Source organism: Engraulis encrasicolus, chromosome 16 (assembly GCF_034702125.1).
Source record: "Engraulis encrasicolus isolate BLACKSEA-1 chromosome 16, IST_EnEncr_1.0, whole genome shotgun sequence".
Lineage (NCBI taxonomy): Eukaryota > Metazoa > Chordata > Actinopteri > Clupeiformes > Engraulidae > Engraulis > Engraulis encrasicolus.
In genome coordinates, this window is record NC_085872.1 from 42,117,083 (window position 1) to 42,131,444 (window position 14,362).

The 14,362-nt window shown below is 41.8% G+C and overlaps 1 protein-coding gene across 1 annotated transcript; it reads right to left on the reverse strand.

Annotated features, from left to right (window-relative positions):
* Positions 1 to 1,973: 1,973 nt before the first annotated feature.
* On the reverse strand, positions 1,974 to 13,494 carry prtfdc1b (phosphoribosyl transferase domain containing 1b). The gene is made up of 9 exons (XM_063220486.1): positions 13,349 to 13,494; positions 12,812 to 12,918; positions 11,866 to 12,049; positions 10,086 to 10,151; positions 6,548 to 6,565; positions 4,981 to 5,063; positions 4,624 to 4,670; positions 4,444 to 4,520; positions 1,974 to 2,749 (listed from the first exon to the last, which is right to left on the reverse strand). Exons 1-9 carry the CDS (start codon positions 13,400 to 13,402, stop codon positions 2,702 to 2,704), a joined length of 684 nt encoding a protein of 227 aa, XP_063076556.1. The 5' UTR covers positions 13,403 to 13,494; the 3' UTR covers positions 1,974 to 2,701.
* Positions 13,495 to 14,362: the final 868 nt, after the last annotated feature.

Below are 14,362 nucleotides of genomic sequence, written 5' to 3' on the forward strand. Positions count from 1 at the left end.
CTTAGATTGATGTAAATTCTCCTCTTTTTCCTGCATAGTCTGGTGTAGCCTATGGACCCACAAGTTACCCACAACAATTAGGCCTATTAGGCCCATTTTTTTAAAAGCAACATTTGGATAACAATAATGTGTAGGTAGCATGTTGTTACACTTGAGGATCTGTAATGGTTTCATGGCCCTCTGCCTAAAATGATCCTCAAGTGTAACAACATACTACTTACACATTATTGTTGCAACTGATTGTAACTCATAGTCTGCCCTCATCACATCCAGCAACTGTTTGGCTGGATTACTAGTCACATGCCACCTTAGTTCAAAGCAGGGTCGGGGAGAGTTTGGCATGCGGTTGGCAGTGCTGTGGAATGTCTGTTTGCAGTTCGCCCCCCCAAGAGCAACCACCCGTGGGCCGAATGCTATGCTTACTGTCTGAAATAGCCAGGACAGAGCCTCCCCTGTCTGTTTCCGAGGCGTATGATGGCCTAATTAACGTTCACTGTTGTTCAATGTACACTGGATGGGTCTGGCATTGATCATCAGTTGTTTTTCGTCCATGAATTATACCAGACAATATCTTGTTTAATTTGCTCTGTCTGGTGGATTCATGTGGAGGGTTTCCTAGACCACGGATGATGAACAACTAAGATGAAACATTATTTTCACTCCTGTTTTGTTTCAGAAAAATATTCCATCTTGAATTTTCAGACAGACAAACAAACCGTCAGACAGACAAAGACACAGACAAACAGAGACACAGACACAGACACAGACACAGACACAGACACAGACACAGACACACACACACACACACACACACACACACACACACACACACACACACACACACACACACTTCTTTTTTAAAAAGTGTTCAGTTTCATCAGGGGGCCCAAACAAATGTTCCTTTCATTCGAGGGGAGAGGAGGCCACCTGTTGCTGGGATTGGGTGGCCTTTGTTCCAGGGTCATCCTGACCAGGGACTTTCACAATGCAGCCCTACCCAGGGAGTTCCTCTGCGCACTGTCTCGCTGGGAATGCCGCCTAGTGCGCATGAAACCCTCTCTTGGGAGCGGCCAATGCAGTGGACATGTCAGCTGCAGGCTTCGCTGGACACTGCAGACCAAGAAATTACAAATAAATTGCAGACAGCCAGGAAGCATTAAGTCCTCCCGTTTGTTCAGAGATACCTAGTTCCTCTATTTTTACTATATATTTATATGGGAAAATAGTTGAATGGTGTGTGCAAGATTTAAAAAAATATACATACTGTGTGTTTGATCATTATTCAAACTACATTTGCAATTGGCTGCCATAATACATACTCAACAGTCAAGTAAAAATCAAACCCACATAAGAGTTTTGAACAGTCTCCAAATTCAAAAGCATTTCTCATTAAAACACAATTTAACGCACAAAAGTGAGTTGAGCACCATTTCAAACAAAGTCTGTGAAAAGGCTTCTACTTTAAACACGAGCTCCAAATTTAAACAACTGATGGAGCAAACAGGCCACAGCTTGGTTTGTTTTTCTTTGCACACTGAAAGCCTGCCCTGCTGTGCAAACGTTAGAGTCAAGTGTCAGGTGTATGGAGCGGTCCTGATTGTTCGCAACAGCCCCTTTTCCCAATGGTGCCTGTAAGCTCAGCCCCCACACCCCAACCCAAGATTTTATCATCTTTCAAAGAACGTCTTACTTCCGTTAAATCTGAGACAATTTTTCCTTGTGCAGGCTTCTATGAAAATATTTTCATTTTCATTACTAATTTCTTTGTTAATGTAACTTTCCTAGTAATACTATCTAATATGTTTAAATAACATGAGTAGGCTTTTGTATAATTTTTTAAGATATTTTATAAATCAACCAATATCTTTATAAAGGCACTACCAAAAGAAAGAGAAGTTTAAGCATGTATGTATACAAAGTACCCCCACCCCACTAATTCCCACATTGCAGTTGTAAACAGGAAACTAATAAAGTCAGTTTTAATGTGTTTATTATGCGTTTCAGCTATTCAAATCATCTTGACAATAGAGCAATGTATGGTACAGTGTATGTTAAATGTTTCCTATTCAGAGAATAAACAACATGGGGTCATTCAAAGGATAAATTATAAAGTAAACAAGTGACACAGCTGGCAATGCTTCTGTACACTGTAACATGAACTACACAAGGTTACAAAAACATTTAGGCCTATCCTATGCTCCTGAACTGAAGAATAGCGGTTTGAGGATGTCATATTCATATGAACAGCCATACTTTCTATATGCCAGTGACTTACTACCTTAGAGTTACAGGTTAGTTTTAAAAACATGATTCAAGCACAAGATTAGATCATGTACAGTAGGAATGATAACAATGACCCTTATGACACAGGGCATAATGGCATGGGCAAACATACTACATGGTTACACCTCAGGAATGACAAACTACCACAGAAAATATTTCAGTTATGTTGTACCATGACAAATAACAAACCTATACCCAGACATATTCTTCAGTGTACCTATGATGAACCTGCACCAATCAGACATGTTTTTCTTGGTCAAAATACAGGCACACAATCACAACTAAAATCTGACTGTGAAATACTGTGAAACTTGGCGTTCTGTGCGTGTCTTCCAGTCAGCAGTCTCCTACACTATTGGGAATCTGGAGAAGTGTAGCTGGTGGAGGCTGGGTCTAGAGGGTAGTGTAGGGAATGTCGTCAGACTTTATACTTCTGCTTCCCACTCTCGCTGATCACACAAATGTGCTGCAGAGGCAGAGGGTAAAAAAAAACAAGAGCCATATTTCATTGCAATTACAGTTGATATGCATCTGGTTCCAAGTATCAGTGGAAACAGCCATGTTATCTGTTATGGGACTGTGCAACATGATCTCCAAAAATTCCGTACTCCTGGACACGGATGTTAAGGACACAAAATCCGTGTCCAGGAGCACGGATTTTGCCAAAATTCCGTGCTCCTGGACACGGAATTGTTTTCCGTGCTCCTGGACACGGAATTGTTTGAAGTGCTTTCTATAGGCTATTTCCACAGTCTTGTGTTTTCTCAGGATTTTTCTAATTTCAAATTAAAAAAAAAAACATTTCTTACTGACAGGTTAGGGTTAGAGATTGTTTTGGTCTGGGCACAGCTAGTTTCCTTTCATTCATTATATGAGTTTGATAGCCTAGCAACCAGCTGGAAAAGGTATTTCTCAAAAATATGTCTTTAATGACAGGTTAAGATTAGGGAATGTTTTGGTCAGGGCACGACTTAAATTGCTATAGCATTATTTTGTTTAGGATTAGCATTTGGTATGTATTTTCTAATGATAGAGTTAACACAGTGCTGTGGTAATAGCCTATAGAAAGCACTTCCGTGTGCCCATCACAGAAAACAATTCCGTGTCCAGGAGCACGGAAAACAATTCCGTGTCCAGGAGCACGGAATTTTGGCAAAATCCGTGCTCCTGGACACGGATTTCGTGTCCTTAATATCCGTGTCCAGGAGCACGGAATTTTTGGAGATCAGGCTGGACTGTGCTACAGCAAGCTATGTTTTGCTGACTGAGGAGAGAGTTCTCTGGATGCCTTGATAACAGTATAATCAAAAGAAAGCAAGAGATGAAGAGCATGGTCATGTGGCAACACAAACAATGACAATAATGCAGACAAGACGGGAGACTTGGAGGAAGAGGACAAGGGGAGTGGTTAAGAGAGAAAGCACTCTAGTCTCTTGAAGACTAAAGCATGCGGCACACAGCTGAACCGAAGCCCATCTGTTCCTCGCAGGAAGACCAACACAAACACTGCCACCTTCCGACACTTCACTGTGAAACCTGACCACAAATGCTGTCCCCAATGGTTCTTCCCCAGGTCTAAACCACAAAACAACTAAAAAAAGAAACCCCATTTTTCCCCCAAAGTGTGATGAATTACATTTTGTACACCCACCACATAATATCCCTTCCTCTGGATTGTGTTTGAAAAAGCAGGTCCATTTACTAAATGCCGTGTTCCTACTCCAAACAAATATTGCTAATAGCCATCTCCTCTAACTCTAGTGCTGTTTGCCTAGACCATACTTACCACAGCGGAGGGCCATGTGTAGGATGTTTGAGAGCGTGAGATACCAAGAGCACTAGGTAATTGCATTTGGGGTCCTGGGGGGTTAGCTGCACTGGATATCATTTGACTTCATAACAGATGCGCGAGTGAAAAATGAGCTTTTCAATGGCGGGAATTCTCCTTGAATAGCTGAAGATCTATGTAGCTCCATTTTCTGTGTGCTAATGCTTGTTAACGTGTAAAACTAAAAACCTCCAAGGGGAAATGGGAACGTAAGTAATAGAAATGAATAAAAACAGTAATGTAAACAACTTTTGGATCAGTAATTTACAGTATTATTTAAATATGACAAATTGGTTAAAAGTAAAAGCGTTTATACAACATCACAAACTTACATTAAGATCCCTGAAGTACTCATTGTAGTCCAAGGCGTATCCAACCACAAATCGATTGGATATCTCAAAGCCCACATCTGGGGGGAAACATCAGGAACAGAGCATATGGTTTAGGAGGGGCCATCGTCATTTTTCATACACTTATCAGCAAATCAAAGACATACAGCATTGCATACTTACAGTCTGGTTGGCACCCTGACCCACTTGGAACTCTCTTCACTAGTAGCCTAAATTAAAATAAAAAACACGTTTTCAGAAAGGAAAGGATTCAAAACATATACATAATAAACATCTCACAATTTCCATCCACCTCAATCCAGCCCCCAAACACACACACACACATACGTGCACGCACGTGCACACACACACACACACACACACACACACACACACACACACACACACACACACACACACACACACACACACACTAGTCTAGACAGAATGGGTGAAGTGACTCAGTGACTTCCACAACTCGTACATCACATCACACAGTAATGTCCTGTAATCTCTTACTGTTCTTGCTTGAGGACTCACCCAGCCACTTTGATCATTTTTGGCTTGAAGGCTTCAACATGGCTCAACAGAGCCTTCATGGTTTTTCCAGTATCCACTATACCCTATACACAAAAGGTTAAATGCCATCAAAAGCCTACATAAGACAACTAGATTGGCTTTAAAACACACAAAACACCAAATGACATTTCATATTTCCTGCTCTCCCAGATGGAGCTGAGAGGTCAACAGTAAAACACCAGGGGTTGAAGTATATACTGTAAATGTCTCTGATTGTATTTCTCACCTTTGGGTGTGTGTGTGTGTGTGTGTGTGTGTGTGTGTGTGTGTGTGTGTGTGTGCGTGCGTGCGTGCGTGCGTGCGTGCGTGCGTGCGTGCGTGCGTGCGTGCGTGCGTGCGTGCGTGTGTGTGTGTGTGCGTGCGTGTGTGTGCACGTGTGCGTGCGTGCGTGCGTGTGTGTATGTATGTGTGTGTGTGTTTACACATGAACAGTCATGAATCATGAGCACAGCAGCTCAACCTTCCCCACCATACAGCACTACAGTACAGGCTGGAACCGAGTGACCTGGGTGTGCCAGATCCTGGCCTGACCCAGGAGAGGTATGTGCTTCCCAGAGGTGTGGTGCCATGGCCCTGCTATAGCTCTTTTGTCACCAGAAATCCTCCTTTGTCAGCTGCCAGGGAAAACTATTTGGTGTCAATGACTTTAATGCTCAGCACACTTTTAATGTGCGCACGTCTTTTTTTTTTGTTCCGGGTACCAACCAGATGAGTCATTTTCACATTCAGTATCTCTCTGAGCCCTTTCCTGTTTTGTGCCGTACAGCTTATTTCAATAATACTGCATTTTAGAACTTAATTCATGGGGGTTCTGATATTCTGTGTTTATTGCACATTCAGACACAATGATTGCCTTGGGTGTTTTTACACTATGAACAGATGATTAATATGATGCCCTAATTCCTGCCTACAGTAATTAGGATGAATGAGTGCAATACAAGTTGACGTTTTCAGACAGGAAATGTATATAGATTGGCTAAGAAGCAGCTGGACCAGGCAACATTCAGTGATCTAAAAAATATTCAGTACTCAGATATGGAACTTACAGAAAGGCAAAACACTAATGAGGATCAGCACGAGCCTAACCAAAGAACCGAAAAGAGGTCATTGTGATTATGGCAATTCAAAGCGTCTATTCTCTATTATAGGGTCAGAAAACTGCCATCTGTCTTTCCCACTGACATATTCTTACTGACAGTAATTTGCTTTTGCATCCAGTCTGGAAACAAATCCTAAGATCTCAAAAAAGAGTGCAACTACTACTGTTGGGAGCACAGCTTTTCTCTGCTTTTCTCTGTATTTTGATTCTTTTTTTCCTTGAAATAATTGCCACTCACAGACCGGTAGATATGCCTCTGCCCAAAAGGGCACTGCTAGGCTATCCAAAAAGGTCTATTATAAAAATGTACAAATGGCCTTTCTTTTTAAATTGACGTTAGGCTGTTCACATATGAGTCTGTTCCAACTGGGAGAACAATAAGTAATGACAGATGCCCATCAGCTCCACACGAGGAAACCTGTGACTCACCTCCACAACCAGGACATTCTTCATAGTGTGGCCAAGTAGGGGGCGAGAGAGAAGGGAGGGGGTGAGGAGAGAGGCACAATTAACACGACACCACTGGTAGGTAAGTTACAACATTTCTTGGGAATATTAACATTCAAACAACATATTTTATAGCACGGTAATAGTGATAGTGGTCATATGAGTCCCTGCAATGTATAAATAAAAAGAAAATAACAAGAAAGAAAAAAGAAAAAACTGAGTGCGATCCATTTCCAAATTGCACGGTAATAGCACAGCTATAGCACAACTCAACCACTATACATAATCTCGAGCAGCACTGTACTGCGCTCTGCTGAAATGTGAACAAATGATTAGTCTGACTGACAGGACGGAACACTGAGGTCTCCTAAAAGCAACTTGGTAAGGAGCTCTCAAGTGCCCCCCAGCCACACCCCACACCTTCCCATTTCTCTCACTGTCTCGCAAACATACTGTACAGCCTGACAGACCTGGAATGGAACGAAGCAGTTATCCTCATAATGTTTGTTTAGCTTGGCTTTAACTTGGTAACACACACACACACACACACACACACACACACACACACACACACACACACACACACACACACACACACACACACACACACACACACACACAGGGCTAGTTCTTAACATCAACAGCTGATCTCTATCCAAGGGGCTGACAAACCAGAGTCATTACTACCTCTCTTTGAATGCTTCCAGGAATACACATGTCTCACAGATAGCATACACCCCTCTCACATTCTTATCTGTTTACAAATAAAAGCAGAAATATCTAGTGTGTGTCACAAGGTAATTGTTACGGTCCAGATGAAATATGTTAAGGGGAGGGGGGCAAGGTGTATCACACACAAAGTCTTGACTGTGAAACTCTCCCAGCAACTCACATGACACAATACGAGCCATATTACAACTGCCCTGGTGCGAATACAGAAAGCACACAAACTAATAAGGCATAACTTTAATGGATCAGGTCTGCTGTTCACAAAGGCCTGCCGCGATCGCTAAATCCCTCTGGAACTTCAGCACAGACAGGTAAGCCTCATGAAGCCATCAGCGCCACCAATGACTGAACAAACGGGTAAGCACTGTTATCCTATTACCATGGCATTAGCCATGATAAGCCTCTCCAGTCAGGGGAAACCTTTGATTCGGATGAGTACTTCTAGCTAATGTATAACTCCTCTCAATGGCCACACACCAAGCATGCCACATTAACAAACCTGACACTTATTAAAGGTGCTGCACTGTGTGAGATTTGTAGTTGCTTATTTCCAGAATTCATGCTACCCATTCACGAATGTTACCTTTTTTATGAATACCTACCAGCAACATCAAATTCTAAGTATTCATTATGACTGAGAAAATTGCACTTTTCATACATGAAAAGAGGGACCACATAGTCCGCCATTTTGAATTTCCAGAAATAGACATTTTTAGCTGCAAAATAACTGTGCTTGGGCCATACTAGAAAATATTAGTTTATTACTTATTACTAGTACATTTTCATGACAAGATCAAATTTGGCAATAGGCAACCCAATTTCAATGAGCAGCATAGTTGCAGTACATTTTTTGACCCTTTCCTGCACAGTGCACCTTTAACAAACCTGACACTTATTAAGGTGGTACATGGAGGTCTTGTCTAAGCTCAGTGAACCCAGTTAGAAAAATAAAGTTTGACTGTGTGAACATTGCAATGCATCCAACTTCCCACTTCAGAGGCTGAAAGTGATCATGTTCTTCAAGAATATGATGCCATCCATGCAGCATTCATATAATTCCCAAATGTATCTGGGATGTTGCAATGAAATGATTTGCAATACAGACATTGCTTCCAAAAAGACACATGATTTATAAAAATGTCAACATATTTCCCCAAATTGCTTCATTCCACGTTTGGAATTTGTGAAGCGGTATTTCAAGACTTCCCTTTTCTGATAAATCAGCGAACACAGACTTCACATTAACACAAAAAATTCACTGAACCCTTTCATTATATTTATCCACACTGGACCTTCAAGAGACATACATGTGATATGTGGCATGAATATGAATAGGCCTACTGTAAAGTACACAAATGGATATTTGTAAAGTACTGGATATGTTCTTTACTTCATACACCGTGTAGCCCCTTAAAGGGGTATGCCACTATTTTGGGGCTTAAAGCGATGGTTCGGAGTAGAATCACCCTAATGCCATTTGAACCGTGACACCCATCCACCTTTACACCCGAAGTGTTTTCTGCCGCAGACTTACATCAACAGAGTTGCCGTGTTATTCGATGTTTATTCCGGTTAGCTTGACTCAAGCGCATATGGATACTGGGCACCGTCTCCAAACTTTCCCCACAAAAATAACATGTCATTACACCAAACTTCTGCAGTAGCACAAATATGGTCTGTACTCACGAAACGAAGCATTTGGAAGTTTGGAAATAGTCCAGGAGTTTAGTATTATCAACACAAGCTGAATAGCTTCTCTGCTGCTAAAGCTGTGCCAACGTTACTTCCGTCATATGAGACAAGCCCGTAAAAGTCTTCAACAAACTTCCAGACGAGAGTGTTAAAAAAGTTTTCATTGAATTGTGATTAAGGCTTATATTTTCAAGGCAATACTTAAAAGATATTTCAAATCTTACCTACTATCAATTAGACAAGGATTTTCGTTATCAATACTGATGCTGAATTCACTTTTCATTGTGCATATTATGAGCTTCGTTTAGGACTCTTACATGCTTGTCTTAGATGACGGAAGTAACGTTGGCGCAGCTTTAGCAGCAGAGAAGCTATTCGGCTTGTGTTGATAATAATAAACTCCTGGACTATTTCCAAACTTCCAAATGCTTCGTTTCGTGAGTACAGACCATATTTGTGCTACTGCAGAAGTTTGGTGTCATGACATGTTATTTTTGTGGGGAAAGTTTGGAGACGGTGCCCAGTATCCATATGCGCTTGAGTCAAGCTAACCGGAATAAACATCGAATAACACGGCAACTCTGTTGATGTAAGCCTGCGGCAGAAAACACTTCGGGTGTAAAGGTGGATGGGTGTCACGGTTCAAATGGCATTAGGGTGATTCTACTCCGAACCATCGCTTTAATACAGTTAAAATCGTTGGCCAGGATTTATAAAGGTAAAGACTTTCACTAGCTTAGCGACATATTCCCTCTTTTAACTTGTCTTAAGGCAAGACAATGCTTAACATGAAAAATAAGACACTTTACCACCTTTATAAACCCCAGCCAACGATTTTAACTGTATTAAGCCCCAAAATAGTGGCATACCCCTTTAATGCACGCCGTACCTCCAGTGGCACAGTGTTATAGTCATTGAAAAGTTAACTACCATAGTTCTACAATACTATGACATAACAAAGGCCTTTTAGTAATGCACTACGACTTCCTCATTGCCATTCTGGTAACAGCTAATTTATAACGTTGCGTCTTAACGGGTTAAATGTGCTTCTGCATTGTTGCCCTGGATGTGGGATACAAGAAGTGTTCTCAGTCCTTACCTTCCCTCTGAGGACAGAAAGGTCCTCCCCTCCAACAATGTGGAGGTCTTGTGTAGATTGATCGTTCTAGCAACAGGCAAAAAAAACAGAAGCAGTTAGTGAATGGCGCTCTCTCTACATTATTCATCATTATTATATGGTTGTGACGTCATCTGTCGAATGCTCCATTCATTTCAACGGGGCTCCCCAACGTTCGGACGTCTGTTATTTTTCGATAACGGACGGGTTGGTCTATAACAGACCGCTGTCAATGGCAACAACACTTTTCACTGCTAAAGCGACTTTTCAACAAGACTCTAATCAGCTGCTGTGATAGACAGCACCCGTTGTCCTGGCTACCGCTGTCAATGGCAACAAGACGTTCACTGCTAAAGCCACTGGCTTGTATACAAGTCAGTGGCTAAAGCGAATGTTTCATATCACTCCGCAGGGGGTCCGTCCGGTCTTTTGTCACTCTAATCAGCTGCTGTGATAGACAACACCTGTTGTCCTGGCTAGCCTACCTAGCTGTTGCCTAGCGGTGTTCCACAACGGCACTGTTTTGTTTTGCGCAGCAACAATCTTAACATTAAATAGGTCTAAAGAAATGTCCCCGCATATGTGAATCATTTAAGTATATCCATATAATAAGCGGGTTAACTTTCGGCGAGTCGGTCGCTTTGTGGAATAGCAGCACTTCAGAGAGAACAAGACCCCTCCGCTCCGCGTCGGGGTCTAAAGATTCTCTCTGTCGTGCTGCTATTCCACGGTAGCGACCTTCTCGCCGAACGTTAACCCTTACTTATTACATTATTATTAAGGATGTCTATCATATTTTAGACAAACAATCCTGTATTAAGTTGAATTCCCAACAATAAAGCCAGTCACCATACACATTCATTACAATTAAAAGGTCCATAAAAGATACTGTATCTTTTTTGTACAATACTGAGACCAGACGCCTCTGCCTGCCATTAAAGATACAATACTGCCCTCTGCTGGACACAATAACATTTAGCAAGTACGTATCTTAGGGACCATGAATAATGGCTTACATATGAAGTTCACATCTTTTACCTCTTATGTCAGCATGCAAAACCACAACTTCATTTTCAAATATCATTTTTCAAAAACCAAGTCCAAGAGCAAGATCAAGATCAAGGCCTTGTTTTTATCTTTGTCCCCGAATGAAGGCATTGCCCTCTAGTGGAAAGACCCAGACAGATGACAGGGTACAGTCATACAATCTATAGTGTCATCTAAGAACACTGCAGTTTGGGATCACCTGCAAAAGCAATCTATAAAATTGTTCATATGGTCCTTTTTCATACAGCCATTACATTCACACACCACCAGTAACTCAAACATACAATAAAGGTTGAATGAAGAGAAGACACCAGAGCAGCTCAGATGGGATGCTTTTTCTTTTTAATTCAAGTGCACAACATGTCCACTTGAATTAAAAAGAAAAAGCATCCCATCTGAGCTGCTCCGGTGTCTTCTCTTCATTCAAGATTACCTGCCTCCCTCCCGTTGATGCACCAGATGTAAAAACAGAAGCGCGTGGAACCCCTTTTTTGTTGAATACAATAAAGGTTACTGTACTGAGTGCAACAGTCCAACAGTCTAATCCATCTGTCCAACTGTTCATTGCCATGCAATATATGATTGTTTGCTATTAGGCCTACAGTTGATTAAGGACTGTTAAGAACTATTGGAACAGTCGGTGCCTTACTAAATCAGAAATGGGGCTCTGGTAAGTCCAATAAGCACTCAGTTGCCTGTGAGGAGCTCAGCTCACCAAGTAGCTCTTGAGGCGAATGAAGTCCACTCTCATGGGCAGGGATTTGTTGGAGTTTCGGTTTAGCCCTTTAATGCGCTCCACCAGGTCGGAACAGAACTGGTATCCCCCCTTCAACACACACAGCACCACGATGTCGTGGTCGCCCAAGTCGTCCATGATGTCCCTGGCCAGCCTCTCTGTCCTGTGGAGATCATTGGCATTACATACAGTAGGCATTTGGGGAACTGCAGAGCGCGTGTCTCACAAACACTGTTATGGAGAAAGTGCACGTGGACATTTGTATAGGCCTATACAACAGGCTTTAAAGTTGCTGAAGATTCTCAGTCATCACAGTCATCTTTGGTAGCCTCTTAATGCAAATGTGGTCACCAGCGATCGTATTCACTATTTGCTGAAAATACAGCATTATACTACATTATAACAACATTGCTATGGCAGTACAGAGAGTCTCAAGAAACAGACTAAGACATAGCCATTACAAATTTGGTGTAGCCTATAAGCACATAGGCTCTATACTAAGGGGTTAAAGGAGTTTAGATGAAAAGCTTCAGGAGTTTGAATCTGAAAGGAATTTCAATGCTCAAAAAAGAAGCTACCAACTTCTCTTTTTTGAAAGGCTTGCAAGACTGTGAACCCAACTATATTTTCTTGGCACAAAGTCATAAAAACACAATTTATAGGCCTATTGCATGTGTAGCCATACAATCAGTTGTAATATTTTCCCCCAAAAATGTTGTATTAACAGACTGTTAGCCTACTATAACTGCTGATGTAGGCCTAAATCTGTCTCACTATCTGCTGTGGCAATTGTTCTTCATGTTGTACACTGTACAATCAATACATCGATAGAGATAGTTTTTTTTATTATTATTATTCTAAACTTTGTCTGCATTTGTGCAGAACCAAATGTGCACCGTAGCATGACAGACAGCGGGGGCATTACCGGTCCATGATAACTCCATGGGGAATGTAAACACACTCCAGGTCTCCAGAATAGTGCTCTGGGTAGGAAAACAGGTCCAGTGGGTAGCCTGGCCAGTCATCTCTGATCTGTTTCGGAGTATGGAAAATAATTCAAAACAAATAGCCTAGTACACCACTAAACGTATTGGGAATCAACGTAAGTAGAAAAAAACTCGTCAAACTTGTTCTCAGATATCTTAGCAACATACAAGTGAAAGCGCGTGCTTGGACTTTTCATAAACTGCGAAGACGCGTTTTGCCAATTTGCCAACTGAACAAAACAATAGGCTACGAACTACGGTTCTACGACATGATGTATAAATTAAATACCATACTGGGTGTAAAAACAAATGAACCTCGTGCTAAATCACGCAGACTTTCCATATAATAAGTTAAGTTTTGTGATGCAAAAAGTTCAGATTCTCGTTTCCGAGGTAGCGCGTACTGTCCATCACCACTGGGCATTACGAACGCCGTTGCAGAGCTATAAATAACCCTGTTATCAACTAGTATTTACCACGATGCCGCCGCCATCCTTCGCCGGCGAATCCATTACGAGGCCGTCTGCCATGTTGGTTTTCTTCCTACTCTGACATTCCACAACTTCGCTAAGAGGGGGCCTCCGCAAAGCAGGGTGCGAGATGCTTACCGACAGTTTGGGCAGTTCTGTCCCATGTCTGCCTCAGTACAACTGGGGGTGGAGACTAGTTGTAGGCCTATCCCTCTGACTTGTTTTGGTGGTAGGGACATAGCACAGTTTACTTGTATGACGCATCATGAAGATGACCCCACATTCCTCTAATCTATGAGCAGCACTTTACTCTTATATCATCACATTATTACCCAATGAAAACCTGATCATAATGATGCATATTTACAATAGCTGCACATGAGCTGTTTGCATGTTTCTGTTGTTTATGCAGATCTACCTGCCTGCACAGTGGGGGGCGACCAACCCACCAACATCCCACACCCTTCTACCATAAACAATTCTAAACAATATGCAGACAGCACCTTGCAACAAAGTTACTGACAGAGTCTTCATTTAATCCTTGTCTGTTTCATTATTACAGGCTCCAATTTAGGACTGGATTTAAGGTTGGTCACATATATTTGATATTTTGAAATTTACTTTTATATGTGCCATAATATTGGATGTCTCTGTTGTCCCATAACAATGCAAAAGATTTTAAGATCAGTATATATGTTCTTATTCTTGCATGATTGGTCGTTTGTCAGCACATCATACATCTCTATGACATGCAGGCAAAGGAATGCTTGTTGCAATATGGAGAGGGAAGCGCCTTGCACCCTGATGTGAACCTGGAGAACACAAAACAGATGTGGGCTGATAGCTGCATTTCAAATGTGTTCAGACGATCCACTTTATTACTACTGCTGCTGCTGCTGATGGGACAATCAGGGCCTCTGAAAAAATGTCTGAGCTCTGGGACAAAAGAATCTTAAACAGCCCTCTGCCCAAAATGTAGGCATCTAGGCCTATGTAAGGGTGGTTTATGCCTCGAGATCA

Bases quoted from the DNA above. Each gene is read 5' to 3' on its own strand.
- prtfdc1b (XM_063220486.1), bottom strand. From the start codon at position 13,402: ATGGCAGACGGCCTCGTAATGGATTCGCCGGCGAAGGATGGCGGCGGC. The intron at 12,919-13,348 runs GTAAATACTAGT...ACTCCGAAACAG, and splicing joins AGGATGGCGGCGGCATCGTG to ATCAGAGATGACTGGCCAGG. The intron at 4,521-4,623 runs GTAAGTATGCAA...GTTTCCCCCCAG, and splicing joins GTCAGGGTGCCAACCAGACT to ATGTGGGCTTTGAGATATCC.